At 57.6% G+C, this 14,700-nt stretch overlaps 1 protein-coding gene across 8 annotated transcripts in view; it reads right to left on the bottom strand.

The window, feature by feature from the left end:
• The window catches only part of PLEKHG5 (pleckstrin homology and RhoGEF domain containing G5), a 56,444-nt gene that overhangs the window by 13,583 nt on the left and 28,161 nt on the right, over positions 1 to 14,700 (bottom strand). The window contains exon 1 of one of the 8 annotated variants that reach the window (XM_043923006.1): positions 9,450 to 10,272. The exons of 4 other annotated variants lie outside the window; for them this stretch is intronic. Coding sequence is in view for 2 of the 4 variants with exons in the window: in XM_043923002.1 (XP_043778937.1) it covers positions 4,921 to 5,040 (120 nt within the window). In the remaining 2 variants the exon portion in view is untranslated. Of the gene's footprint in view, positions 1 to 3,814; positions 3,835 to 4,920; positions 5,116 to 9,449; positions 10,273 to 14,700 lie in introns of those variants that run through there. 3 more of the 8 variants (XM_043923002.1, XM_043923001.1, XM_043923007.1) reach the window with 3 other exon arrangements.

Here is a 14,700-nt window from a genome sequence, read left to right as displayed (position 1 = left end):
CTGCTCCTCAGTGATTGCACACTCCAGGGCTTTAGTCCTCACTGATGGCTTTTGCCTAAACCAAACTATTACTACAATGGTTGCAACTGGAGATTTTCTACCTCTTCTATATTCCCTCAGACCCTTTCCCATCAATTCTGCTCCCTCCCCAACTTGCTCTTCTAAGGTCTCTGCTGACATCCACACTTCTAAGTCCTCTTGTCTGTTCTGCCAGGGCCCAGCATTTGACATGGTCTCTTGGAAACCATTTCTTCCTCGGCCCCCAGAACCCATGCCTTGCCTATTCCCTCCCCTCTCAGCCCCCTTGCCTGCTTCCTGCTCTCTCCCCATCCGTGGACCCCTCCTTATTTTACCCACACCCACTGTCCTGGGGAGGGCTCCCAGGTGATCTGTCCAGTGGGGACCAGGCCTAAGACTCTGGACCCACCTTCTCCATCCTCCTCCTGGATCCCAACAAGCATCTCAAACTTAAAAGGGCCTCACATGAGCTCCTGAAATTTTCCACATGGCTCTCTACCCATCTCGATTATTGGCAACATCTTCCAGCTATGCTGATGTTATGAGTTGAATTATGTCCCTCAAAAAGACAGGTTCGGGGTATTCCCTAGTGGTCCAGTGGTTAGGACTTGGTGGTTTCACAGCCATGGGCCTGGATTCGATCCCTGTCTGGGGACCTGCTGTTGTTATTGTTAACTTGCTAAGTCACTTCTGACTCTTTGTGACCCCATGGACTGTATGCAGCCCATCAGGCTCCTTTGTACATGGGATTCTCCAGGCAAGAATACTGGAGTGGGTTGCCAATTCCTTCTCCAGGGGATCTTCCTGACCCAGGAATCAAACTTGCATCTCCTAAAATGGCAGGAAGATTCTTTACCACTGAGCTACTTGGGAAGGCCTGGTTGGGGAACAAGAATCTCACAAGCCAGGCGGCACAGCAAATAGTGTTTTTTTTGTTTGTTTTTGTTTTTTTTTAAAAAGATAGGTTCAGTCCTAACCCCCAGCACTACAGAATGTGCCCTTGATGGAAAGAGGATCATTACAGATGTCATTAGTTAAGCTGAGATCATAATGGGGTTTGTGATCACACAGGATAGAGTATGGAGTAACCATGACTGGTATCCTTATAAGAAGAGAAGAGACACACAGAGGGGACACATAGTGAGAAGCCATGTGACGACAGAGGCAGCGACTGGAGGCATGCACCTACAAGCCAAGGAATACTGAGGAACACCAGGAGGTGCCAGACGCTGGAGGAAGCAAGGGAGAATCCTCCCCTGGTAACTTGCAAGGGAGAACGACCTGACCACATCTTAATTTCAGACTTTTGGCCTCAGAACGGAGAGAATAAACTTCTGTTGTTCTAAAGCCACCCTGACATGCTATGGCAGCCCCAAGAAAATAACATATTAGGCCAAAAACCTTAGGGTCACCTGTGAGCCTTCTGTTACCTGTCATCCAGGCAGTCTAACACATCTTCAGGCGCCACCCTTAATACCCATAGTTTCAAACCGGCCACACGCTCCAGGCCAGCTTAGCTCCCATCGCCTCTCGGCAGGATGACAGGGCCCCAGAGCTGGTCACCCTACACCCATCCTTGACTCCAGCCTATTCTCCATGAGCAGCCGCAGTGGACCCAGTTCAAAGAGGAGTCACACAGACCTCCTCAAAACCCTGCAAGGGCTTCCCATCTCCTGCCAAGGCAGTGACCTTGGGGGCCTCCAGTCCTGTTCTCCTAGCTCCTTCTGCTGTCCCCACCCGCCAGCCTCCTGCCTTCCCTGTAATTGGGCTTCCCAGGTGGCACTAGTGGTAAAGAACCCACCTGCCAATGCAGGAGACACAAGAGACACAGGTTTGATCCCTGGGTCGGGAAGATCTCCTAGAATAGGAAGTGGCAACCCACTCCAGTACTCTTGCTTGGAAAATCCCATGGATGGGGAGCCTGGCAGACTACAGTCCATGGGGCCAGAAAGAGTCGGACACGACTGAGCCACTGAGCATGCATATATTTATTTATTTGGCTGCGCTGGGTCTATAGTCACAGCGCTCAGGGTCTTTAGTTGTGGCACGCAGGATCTTAGTTCCCTGACCAGGGATCGAACCCAGGCCCCCTGCACTGGGAGAGCAGAGTCTTGGCCATGGACCACCAGGGAAGTCCCTCCTCCTGCCTTCTCCGACACGCTTCTTCAGACATGCCCCACCTCTGAGCCTTGGCATCTGCTAATCCCTCAGCCTGAAATGCTTTCCCCCAGACACTGAAATAACCAGCCACCTCCCTTCCTGCAGACCTTCACTCAAAAGTCACCATCTTTCCCTTCTAAGGTTTCATTCCTCCACGTTCACTCCCTGCCCCTGCCTTCTCTCCTTAACACCTTCCACCGGCAGGCAGTCTGTGCATCTCACTTTGTTGCCTCCCCACCCTATCAGCTCTACAAGGACAGCAGTTTCCGTCTTTCAGGTTCACTGACTGATCTCATCCTAGCCATTCAATAAGTACTGGTTTGATTATTAAGTAGCATGATAGAGGACCACTGGAGATTTGGGCTGGAGAGAGCCTGATCAGGCATCTTCTTTAGTCTTCATTGAATTGGTTACAATATTGCTTCTGTTCTGTGTTTTGGCTTTTCAGCCCAAAGCATGTAGGATCTTAGCTTGTTGCTTTGGTTCTTGTGTTCCTTCCACTCCTCAGTCAGACAGAAAAAGGAATATGGACACAGAAATGTCAGCTGGCAGGGAGCAGACTGAGGTCACTTGTTCCAGGGGGTCTGGGCCCTGGGCATCATGGTCCACATTTCCGACAGCAACCTGAGAGCCAGGTACCCCCTACTGCCACTCCCTTCCTGAGTGGTCTTCAAGTGTGGTCTTCTGTCCTGAGGCAGGGTGAGAGGCACCCTTCAACTAGAACAGCTGTTTCTATCTTCACTTGACCTGGCGGTGGTGGTTTAGTTGCTAGTTGTGTCTGACTTTTGCGACCCCAAGGACTGTAGCCCACCAGGCTCCACTGTCTATGGGATTTCCCAGGCAAGAATACTGGTGTAGGTTGCCAATTCCTTCTCCAGGGGGTCTCCCTGACCCAGAGATCCAACGCGGGCCTCCTGCACAACAGGCAGATTCTTTACCAACTGAGTCACCAGGGAAACCCTCTGATCTACTGCTAAACAAAGTGTGAAAACCCCGATTCTCCTCCATGGCTCTGCACACATCCACAATCACACTTGGCCTCCCCAGGGCACTCCTGACAGAGGGCTGGGCTTTGCGGATGCAGGGACCCCTGCAGTGAGCATTTCTTCCTGACAACAAATCCGAGGAAGCACTTGTCCTTTCTCCCCAGGAGGCTCACAGCCGGCCAGCTCAGCAGCCCTCTCGCCCTCTGTGTCCCGCCTGGCAGTCAGTCTGGCACAGGTGCCCCTTCCTGACCCCTTCCAGGCCTCTAGCGATTTCCCTGACAGCTTCATTTTTCTGGTGCCAGGCTTGGCATTGGGCAGTGAGGCTGTGGACTGACCAGCTGCCCAGGCCCTGGCCTCACAGTGGGTGGGGGTGGGGGTGGGGTGACATGGCAGGAGCCATGATAGGTTGTGGGTGTTCTGGGTTCGGGGGGGTGGTTCTCTGGGAGTCTTCCAGTCCAAGTCCTTGGTTCTATGCCACAATCTTGTTTTAAAACCTAACCAGTATATGTGCTCCCACCAGGCTTCTCCATCCATGGAATTCTGCAGGCAAGAATACTGGAGTGAGTTGCCATTTCCTATTTATAATACCTATAATACCACTACATAGCATACAGATTGCCACTAAGTAAATATCAACTGAATGTACTAACCAATAGGTAGGCTTCCCAGGTAGCGCAGTGGTAAAGAATCCACCTGCCAATGCAGGAGACAAGAGTTCAGTTCCTGGGTTGGGAGGATCCCCTGGAGGAAGAAATTACTACTGATACTAATGCTAATTTTAACAAGAGTCCAGCTGCTGGCTGACCTCCTTCCATCCTCCCAGCAGCCCCCAGGCTCAGGGACACCGGGATGATGTGAGAGTCAGGCTAGGATCTGAAGCAGGTGAGTATTCAGCGGGTTGAGGATGAAGTTCTGAGAACCCCCACGGAGGGAGGCTGAAGCAGTGCCCACACTGGCTGTTCTCACACCTCCATCTCCAAACCCCTTGGTCTTCACCACTCCCTCCAGGGTTGGGGGTCTCCCCATCACTAAAGCAGGGTAGCCCCTTTCCAAAGCCAGGCTCTTGAGCCCCTTCTCTCAGACCCAGGGTCTACTCCCCACCTCCTTGCTGCCCCCTCACGCCCCCCACCCCCACCACTCTCTGAGGGCAGCAGCGACCCTGCCAGCCAGGGAGAGACAGCAGGGTCCGGGGCCAAAAGTTCTCAGGACTCAAGCCAAAGAAGCGAGAGGGGATCCCATGGAACAGCTAGGTCACACTGCACGTCCAAAGGCAGAGAATGGGCGGTAACTTTACAAATAATAAGGGGGCCTGGGCCTTTTGGGGAGCACGAACGATCAAGGCTGACTCCCCCAGGGGTGGGGCGTGGAGAAATCAGTCTTCCCAGTCCCACCAGGGTGGCCTCAGAAGCAGGAGTAGGAGGGGTGTGGGCAGGGCCTGGACAGAGGAAGGAAAGGGGAGGGTGGCCAGGGCAGGGCCTGGGACCCACAGGTGTGTCCGGAGTCAGCCCCAGACACAAAAGGCCGAGGTCTGGCGGTCCCCTCCGCTGCCTGGCCGCCTTGGTGCCAGGGTGGGGGACACATCTCAAACCCCCAGCCCCTCATCGCCTCCCCAGCTCCTCCTCCCCCGCCCAGCACCCCCGCAGTGTGCACCCCGGGTAGGGGGCTGGGCCGCCGAGTACCGGATCCACTTAGAGACGCGCGCGGAGGAGCGAAAGGGCACCCACCCCGCCCCCCGCCCAGCCCCCCGCGCCCGTACCTGGCCTTCCCCGTTGCGGCCGCGACCCCCTGCCCAGCCGGGCTCGGAGTCTCGGGAGGGCAGCCCGGGGCTGGGCCTGGAGGCCGCGCGGCGCCCGGAGACGCCGGGTCCCGTCCCCATGGCGGCCGGAGGAAGCGGCGGTCTGCGCCGCCCGCCGGACAAAGCGCGGAGCCCCGCTTCCTGCCATTGTGCGGCCGCGCCCGCCCGCCGAGCGCGCCGGGACCCCGGGGGGCGGGGAACACCCTCCCGCCGGCAGCCCCGCCCTGACCCCCAGCCCCCAACCCCCACGCAAGTGTCTCAGGCTCAGAGGGTCCCCCCACCCCGGGGACCTCCTTGAATGCGGGGGGAAGGGGGACCCGCCGGTGACAACCCCCTCACCTTGACTGCGGAACCCCGGCCCCGCCCAGTCCCGCGGGCGCCCCATTTTGCTGTGACCGCCACCCCCCCCCCCAACGCGAACGACTGGGCACAGGAGGTCCCCCTGGCCAAAGGGCATCTTAACTCCCTCCCGCCAGTCCTGGGGACCCCCGCCCCAGAGCCTCAGCCCGCAGGACTTCTCCCTGCTGTGAGGGAGCTTCCTTAATGCTGGCAGAAGAGGGGGGACCGGACCAAGGATACATCACATCTCCCTAGGGGTCCTCGGGCCCCGCTCCCCGTCCAGCCCCGAGGATATCTGACTCCACTTCTCAGTCTCAGCCACACAGTCGGCGCTCAGAGGCCTTCTTGAGGGTCATCTTAGTGCCGGCCCGCAATCCAAGAGACCCCCGCCTCAGAGCCTGAGCCCGGGGGACCCCCGCTCCCACTGCCCACACCAGGCAGAGGAGCAGAGTGGGGCTGGTGACCACAGGAGGAGGCGGCGGGCGGAAGGCAGGTGCGCGGGGCGGAGAGGGTGGTCTCTGGGGTGCGCCCAGGAGCAGAGTGAGAGGAGGCGTCGGGACAACCCCACAACCCAACTCAGCTTTCCACGTAGCCCCTGCTGCTCCAGGCTGGCACCCAACGCCCCGCACCCCTCCCCGGCTCAAGGCCACGCGGGAGCTTCCGGTGCCCTACCGCCAGAGGGCGCTCATCAGAGGCTGAGAGACGCAGACCCGGAATGGGGTGTGGTGCAAGGGTCACCACTGTAGGTCGTCAAAGAGCTTTCACACTCACTCCTGGGAGGTGGAGGCCGGCACTGTTATCCTCGCTCATCGAGTGGGGGAGAAAGTCCACAGGCCGGACTGACACCCAGGCTTCTGGAATGGCCTCCCCAGGGCACTCCTCAGTACTCACACGCTGTCATCATCCCCATCCCCTAGACAGCTCCCCCTCAATCTGGTTCTGTGGGGGGAAGAGGGTCTTTACAGGTTTTGCGGGGAGCAGCAATTTATCCATCTATCCCGGCCGGGAGGTTTCCACGGCTGTGTCCCCTCCCACATCCTGAGCGGCCCTCTTTCCACACCATAGGCAAATCTTCTAAAACTGAAACCTGACCATGTCACTCCCCCCCCAACCCCCACCCCCCGCCCCCCCCACCCCCACCCCCCGCCCCAAACCCTCCTGTGACTTCCCATCTTGCTTAAAATAAAAATCCCAATTATGGCCTGTCTCCTACCTTGCCCCCCTGGCCGGTTCCACAGGGTGGGCCGCCATGCTGGCTTCCTTCATCCCTACAACTCACTGAGCTCAGAACCTGCTCCTCTGTGTTCTGGAACACCATGTGCCCTTGATCTTCCCAACAGCTGGCACTGGGCCCCAATTTAAATCCTACCTCTCCAAGAAGACCGTTACTCTTCTCTCCAGATAAACACCCCCTTACCCCAGGACTCTCAGTCCCCTTAAATTGAATCATTTCCTCCAAAGCATCTATTTATATTATGACCTGAAATTATTTTCTTTGTTCACTTCTTGATGATCACTTTCCCCTGCTAGAATATTCTCTCCAGAGGCTAGCAGTCTTGGCTGTCTGGCCCATGCTTCATTTTTGGCACTTAGAACAGTCCTGGCCACCACAGGTACTCAGGGTAGACTAAGATGATGAATAGACGAATGAAGACAGAAGGAGGGGCTTCATGCCAGAGGCCATTGGGGCCAGGAAGGTCTTGGCCAGGATGCCCTTCCTGTGGCCAATGGTCAACAATGCTTTCTCCATTGCCTGTCCACGGCTTCTCTCCATCCCCTCCAGCATCCATGACCTTGGCTTGCTGGCCCAGGCAGGTCCTCAGGCTTTCTACCTCAAAGCCTGGTGGTGTTGCCCAGGCCCCCTGCCCCTGCCCCCCAGACCAACCTCTGAGCACACCTAAGTGCCAGGCCCATGCCAAATCCCGTTCACTCTTCTCAGGACCATAAGGAGAAGATACTGTTACTATCTCCCATTCAACAGACAAAGACACTGAGATTTGGAAAGGTAAAATAACTTGTTCTAACAGCAGATGCCCACTGGACCACTCCCCGTGAGCCTCAAGCACAGAGAAGCCATAGTGACATGAAGACCAGCCAAGTGGTGGTTTGGGCAGCAGGGACGTGAGGTCCACCCCCTTGGGGACAGGGCAGATCCCTGCGCCCACCAGTCTGTGGTAGCCAGGTTGCATCAAGTGGAGACCAACAGGACTGGGCCAGGACAGGTCACCAGAGGTCACTGGAGTGACCAAGTTCTTGCCACCCTGAATCATGCTCCTGCTTGGGTTCTCCATCCAGGGCTGGGGCTGCTCCTTGGAGGGCCAGGGCCCTGCTATCCCAGGGCCAAACGTGCAGGGTCAAGGAACCTGTGGAGCAGGGGAGGAAAGGAGCCCTACACAGGGAAGGGAGGAGGCCTCGGCAGGCTTTGAGGTTCCCACCTGCTCGCTAAATAGGGAGCTGAAACAGCCCGTGAACAGGCCCAAAAGGTCCCAACCCCTGACTCCCTGAGGAGGGGGCCCCTCCCTAGCCCAGCCCCAGCTCCAGGCTCATGAGTCAGGACTGGCTTGTTGAAACTGATACCCAGAAACCAGATGCCGGGGCTGATGAATAATGGAGTCTGCAAGGCAGGAGCCCCCTGCCACTCCTGCCCAGCACCACCTCCCCAGCCCCAGAAAAGCAGAGGCCTGTGGGCATCCCCTTCCTCACAGTGGGTTGGGGCCCCGGCCTGGTCTGTAGTGGGAGAGGGGAAGTCACAGGTCTGGGGCCTGCTCTGTCCACAGGAGACTGGACTGGAACCAGGAGTTGGGGCTCTGTGGCCAGGGGGACACCCCTGCCCAGGGGCTCCCTGCCCGAGCTAAGCTCCTCTAAGAGGCTCCCAACCCTGAGGCTCCATCTGGCACCTTGGAAATCCAGGGGTGGAGGCTGCATGCATGGGCACGTTAGCCAGGGAGGAGTCGGCTCTGCCAGGCTGCTCTCCTCTTCAAACAGCCCATCTGGCTCCTCCCTTCCCCTAGGCCTGGGCCTCACTGCTTGTCCTCTGGTTCTGGGGTCCCCCTGGAGGCAGAGCCTGCTCTAAGGACCTGCCCTGTGCTGGGTAGATGGTAGGGGTGTAGAGAACCTCTCTGCAGGCCAGCTCCATGCCACCAAGTCCAGAAGCCAGTGAGCCCTCTTCCTCCCCAGGGAGCCAACCAGCTGGGACCTGTGGGTACTAGGTGGAAAAGGAGAGGCTGTGTGGTCCATGAACTTTGCCCCCTGCCCAGGCCCTGCAGAAATGTGTCCTGGAGCCCCGGACCCCAGCCCGGAAGCCTGCACCTTCTCCTGGCACCTCTCGTTTCAGAGCCACACAAAAGGCTCTTTGGGAGGGAATCAGGGAGAGGGCATAGGCCTGGGCTGCACACCTGCTTCTGGGGCCCACCTACCTACCTCCTGCCCTTCCCTACTGTGCAAAGAGGGCACTGGCCAGTTCTCTAGAATCCTCTATCTAGGGATGGCTGCTGGGTTCAAATGTGTGTCTGGACTCTGGCAAAGGAGCAGAGGAATAGTGAAATAAATCCTCCCAGAGCCCTCCAAGCCTGGGGAAGGAAGTGGAGGAATCTGTAGGGTCCGAGGCCCACTGGGCCTCCACGTCCTCAGTCTTTGATCAGAGCGGCCAGGGTCTCTCCTGGCCTCTGGCTCTCTCCCCTTCTCCCCAGAGAGGACCAGGCCAGACCCAGGCGGTCCGAGGCGCAGACTCTCGCGCCCCCTGCCGGCCTCGAGAGGACTTTCCGCTTGGACCGTCACGGACGCCCAGATGCGGCGAGGTCGCCGAAACCACCTAACCAAGCCCCGCCAAATCCCCTTCGGAACCCCTCGCCCCACCAGCAGCCCTCACACCAGGGCTGGGTCCTTACAGACTCCTCATGGCCATTTCTCCCAGCCGACCCCACCCTAGAGTCATTGTGGGGGCGGGCGCTGGAGCCCATTCCACCCCAAGTAAGTGGAAGCAGAGCCAGTGGCGCCCGTTGACGGCCACCTGCAGTCCCAGGGCTGTGTGGGACCCTCGCCCTCCCCTCCCTCCACTATCCCCCCCTCCCCCAACCCCGGCTTCTGTCCATTAATTCAGGGGGAGTCTTGGCTCCCGGACCCACCCCCGTCTGAACTCCCCCGAGACTCACCTAGGGACACGGGTCTCCTCCCCAGTGGCTAGGGCTCGGGTCAAGACTGCCAAAGCTCCGAGGGGCCTGCAGGACGAGGGCCACCGGAACCGCGGGGCGGGCTCGGTCCGCTCTGCGCCGGCGGGGGCGCGGGTCGTAGGGGAATTACGGTAGGCCGGCGCGGGCGCTACCACCTGGGCGGGCCGGGACGTACCATCGGCGCGCCCGGCTAGGCCGGGGAGGGGCTGCGCTCCCGGGAAGCTCCGGGAGCCCCACCCCGCGGCCCAGGGGTGGCTGGAGGGCCGGCCGGCCGGCGTTTGGGGGTAACCTAGGGTCCGGGCTGCGGACAGAGGTAAGGAGGCCGTTGTCACTGTCCCCAAGGCGGCTGCCCTTATAGACCTGCTGAAAGTTCAAAACCTGCAATCTTTGACCTGGGCTTAAAGAAAAGAGCTCGCCCTCCCGCCCCCGGCGAGGGCCAGCGGCAGGACGCTGCCCCCCGGGGTCCAGAAGGAGGCACCCGTAGGCCCTGCCCGCCCCGGGAATCGCCCCAAGCCAGGCTGGCTTCCGCTGGATTCTGAACTGCGCCCTCCGCGGCGCCTGAGAAACGGGCCCGCCTAGCTCCGTGCCTCCCTCTTTTTTCCTGGCCCACGCCTAGTAGGTCCTCAAAGAGGGGCCCATCCCGCCCTTCGGTGGTTCCTGGCAGATTGAGTTCAGAATAACTCAGCGCTCAGGACTTGAGGTGGGGGGAGTGTCTGGGGATACCCCGCCCCAAGCACACCTACCCCCTTCCCTAGGGAGACTGGCATGATGGGGCTGCCACCCTCTACTCCCAGCCTCCTGGTTCAGACCTACTTGCATTTTCCCAATTCTAGACCATCTTCATCAGGCCCCCTCCAGATTACCAGAGACTACTCCAGAGACCCCTCTTAATGGGAGTCACTGTCCTTAGCAGTGCTGACCTCCCTGGGGCTGGTCCACACCAGGGCAGCTCATCTTGGCCAGGTCACATGTGTGGGTCCTCTGTCCCGGCCTCTGGGGCACCCCAGACCTTCACCTTCTCCCCTCCAAAGTACTTAGCCAAAGCCCCAAAGTTCCACTTGCACTACTTCCCTGGTCCTGCCCCAGTCTCCAGGCACACACGGGACTGCCCGTGATCTACAGCTGACCAGCATCTCCAAGGACCAGCTACCTCCAGAGATCCCAGAATCTGGCCATTCTCAAGGGCGCCTGGCCTTTACCTCTTACCCCCAAAGCATTGCCCAGGAGAATGAATGACTCCTTCTTCCATTAGTCACCACATCCTGCCCACTCTTTCTCCACAAGGACCTCAGACCCACCCCTTCCTCTGCCCTGTGTCCACTGGTCTTCATCTGACAAGCCTTCCCCTAGACATAGACACCACCCCTCCCGACTCATCCCTGCCACCTCACAGCCCAATGTTAAGCTAGAAGGGAAGTCTGAGGTCAACAAATCCAATCTTCACTCTCTGCTTAAATTGCCTCTAGCAATGGGGTGCTCACTACCTATGTATCAGAGAACAGCTTCAGCTGTTGGAGACTCTTACCTTTACTGAACCAAAGCCCACCTCCCTGCCAGGGCCCTTGGGAGCCCTGCAGAAAAATTCACCCCGCGCTCCTTTCCTCCTGACAGTTTGTTAGAAATGGTAGGCTCTGAGGACAGACAGACCTGGTTGAGACAGACCCAGGCAAGTTCTTTTCCCTCTCTGTTTCTCAGTGCCCTGTCTCTGTGATGGAGATGGTGTGTCCTTGCTGCACAGGGTGGGGGTGAGGGCTAGATGAGGTCCCCGTGGAGAAGCACTGAAGCAGGGCCTGGCACACAGTAGGTGCTGAGAACACAGTGGCTGCTAGAACTGATACCTTTAAGGATGTTGCCCTGAGAGTCCCATCTCCAGGACAAACACCCCGAGTCTTCCATGCCCTCAAATGTGGTTCCCTAGGCCAGTGTCAGCCCTTCTCTGTGTCCCCTTGTGACCTGAGGTGCCCTGTACAGACTTCCATCAGAATGCCCAGATCAAGGGGACTCTGCCCTGTGGTTAACTTGCAGGAGGGTGGGGACACCCACCAGGTCATCACCTGGCCCTTTGGGAGGGAGGGAGCAAACACTTCCTCTGAGTCCCCAACAGGACTCCTGCCCTGGGGACAGGATAGCTGTGCAGAAAACATCCATCTGGCTGGGTGGGGTTGGTCAGGTCTAGGATGGAACCTAAGGTGGTCTCAGATCTCAGGGAGAGAAAGGAGGGCATGCTGGGAGCCTAGGGGTTTCTCTCCCCCCTGCACACACGTTACACACATGATCACAGCTAGCATCCTCTTGAACACCACAGCAAGCCACACTCTCTGCTAAGCACTCCACAGGTGGGCCCTCTTTTAATTTTTGTCACAACTCTAGAAGCCTCAGCTTCCAGATGAGGAAACTGAGGATCAGGGGTAGACTGACTTTCCCAGGGTCATGCAGTTGGGAAGGGGTAGGCTGTGACCCTGCAGTTCCCAGGTGTGGGTTACTCCATACATCTTTTAAAAATACATTCATTTATTTATTTGGCTGTGACAGGTCTTGGTTGCGACACACAGGATCTTCAATTTTCACTGCAGCATGTAGGATCTTTAGCTGTGGCAAGCAAACTCTTAATTGCGGCATGTGGGATCTAGTTCCCAGACCAGGGATGGAACTTGGGATCCCTGCATTAGGAGCACAGAATCTTAGCCACTGGACCACCAGGAAGGTCCCCTACTCTATACATCTTCCTCTTGAGGAAGTGTAGGGCCACCACCTCCCTCCGTGGTCCCCAAGACAGGTAGTTCAGACACCTCACCTGGACCTCAGGATGCTCCCTGTTCAGTTTTGCCTACCTTTCCCCATCCCCTGAGCCCTGCTCACTCCTCCCATCCCCAATATCCGTCCCCACCCCAACTCAGCTTTCTTCCATCTTAATAAGCCCTCATTTCTCTGGACACCAGCAGCCACCTCCAGGAAGCCCATGCTGGTTATCTCCATTCCCCTAGAGTGAACTCCAGGAACAGGAGGGAGGAGTGGGGTGGCTGATGCATTTCAAAAGCCCCAGCAGCCAGAAGAAGCTCAAATAAAACCTCAAGGGTCAAGACGTCTGTGGCAGTCCAGTGGTTAAGGCTCCATGCTTCCAATGCAGGGTGAACCAGTTCAATCCCTGGTTGGGGGACTAAGATCCTGCATGCCAGACCCCAAAATAAATAAAAAACAAAGATGTAACCAAACCAAACAAACAAACACAAATTCTCGGACTTCCCTGGTGGCGCATTGGCTAAGAATCCGCCTGCCAATGTAGGGGACACAAGTTCAATCCCTGCTCTGGGAAGAGTCCACATGCGGAGGAGCAACTAAGCCTGTGCAAATAACTACTGAGCCAGTGTGCTACAACTACTGAAGCCCGTGAGCCCTAGAGCCCATGCTCTGCAACGAGAGAAGCCACTGCAATGAGAAGCCCATGCACCACAACAAAGAGTAGCCCCCCCCCCCGCCCCCCCGCTCTCCGAAACTAGAGAAACCCCGTACAAAGCAATGAAGACCAAGTGCAGCCAAAAAACAAACACACACAGAAAAAACCCTCAAGGGTGGGCCCGGAAGTAGGGTCCAGCCCGGTTGAAAGATGGCCCTTCCCCAGGGCAGCCTGGGGGCGCCAGTCTGACAAACCCAAGTCCTCACTTCCCTCCTCATCCCTGGGGGCCTGGGATCAGCTCCAGGAGAGCAGGACCTTTGTTCCCCGGGAAATCTCCAGGCCTAGAACAGGGCCTGGCACGCCAGGTGCTTCAGGCTGATTTGGTGAATGAATGAATGATGTCATCTCCTTCAAAACGCTAGTCACATCCTGCTAGCGGTCCCCAGAATGGCTGGGGAGGACAGTGAGAATGAGGCTCATCTCATTCCAGGCTATGCTTGGCCAGTCATGCTGTGTGACGTGGGCTAGTTCTTTCGTCTCTCTGAGCCTCAGTTTCCTTATGTTTCACATAGGAATGATAATGACGCTTTTCTTCTAAGGTTCTCACAAAAGTTCAGTGAAACAAGCATGAGGGCCTAACAACCTGCCTGGCACGTAAACATGTTTGGTCACTGGTGGTTCTTATTATCATCAACAATAGGATATTCTTTGCTCCTCTCTCTCACCAACCTGGATGTCATTCACCTCCTCTGACCTTCTGCTCCAGCCTGCTCCTACCCTTGGCAAGACCTGCCTCTTGCTCCTTGTTTTCTGCCTCTGGCTTCTGCCTGTGGCAGTTCTCCCTTTCTGGACTGCCCTTGGCTTCTGCTCTGCCGGTCCACATTTTCTGGCTTAGTGATAAAGAACTCGCCTGTCAGTGCAGGAGACATAACAGACACGGGTTCGATCCCTGGCTCAGGAAGATTCTCTGAAGGAGGAAATGGCAACCCACTCCAGTATTCTTGCCGGGAGATCCCCATGGACTCCTGAGGATCAGGAGCCTGGCGGGCTACAGTCCATGGGGTCACAATGAGTTGGACACAACTGAAGCAACTTAGCATGCAGGCACGTCCACATTTTCACTCCCATCAGAGGCCACCTCCTCCAAGATGTCCTCCCTGACTAGACCTTCGCCTTTGATTTCTCAGGCATCCTTGTGGCCCAAGTCTGTATCACCTGTCCCAAAGCAGGTGCCACCAGCAATAGAACCAGGGCTCTCCCCCTGCAGGCTGGGTGACAGTCTGCTGCTGATGCCAACGTCAGCCATGTTGAGTTGCAGGCAGCCCACGGCTGGGCTGGAGTTGAGACCTGGAGGCTGCAGAAGGCCCTCAGGCACTCTGACACCAACTCTCATCTCATAGGCCTCACCCCTGCCCCTTCCTATGGCAGCTTGTGGGCCTGCCTGGGGCGCAGATGCCCACAAAAGAGGCTGGATCAGTGTGGCCTGCCCCGTTTGCCACTCCTCTGGGTCAGGCAGAGGCCCCAAGGCTTCACAGGCCCCTGGCAGGATGTAACTGAGGGTAACTGGGGCCAGTTTGTTTCCAGGAGCCCCCATATGGGGGAGAGGCAGCCAGCCAACACCAGAGCCCTGATGCCAGGCACCATCCGTGCCAGCAGATTGCATCTGACATCACAGCCGCCCCCTTGCCGGTGACCACGGCAACTGGAAGCCTCCCCCTCCTCTCCCCACCCCCAGAACAGCCCTCCATGTTCCTTCCAGCCATGGTCTTCCTGTACAGAATGTAAGCGGCTGTGTCCGGGTGGAAGGGTGTAACGGGGCGGCATCTTTAATCTCCTGCG

This window comes from Cervus elaphus, chromosome 14 (assembly GCF_910594005.1).
Source record: "Cervus elaphus chromosome 14, mCerEla1.1, whole genome shotgun sequence".
NCBI classification, from domain to species: domain Eukaryota; kingdom Metazoa; phylum Chordata; class Mammalia; order Artiodactyla; family Cervidae; genus Cervus; species Cervus elaphus.
This window is presented reverse-complemented; position numbering and strand designations above follow the sequence as displayed.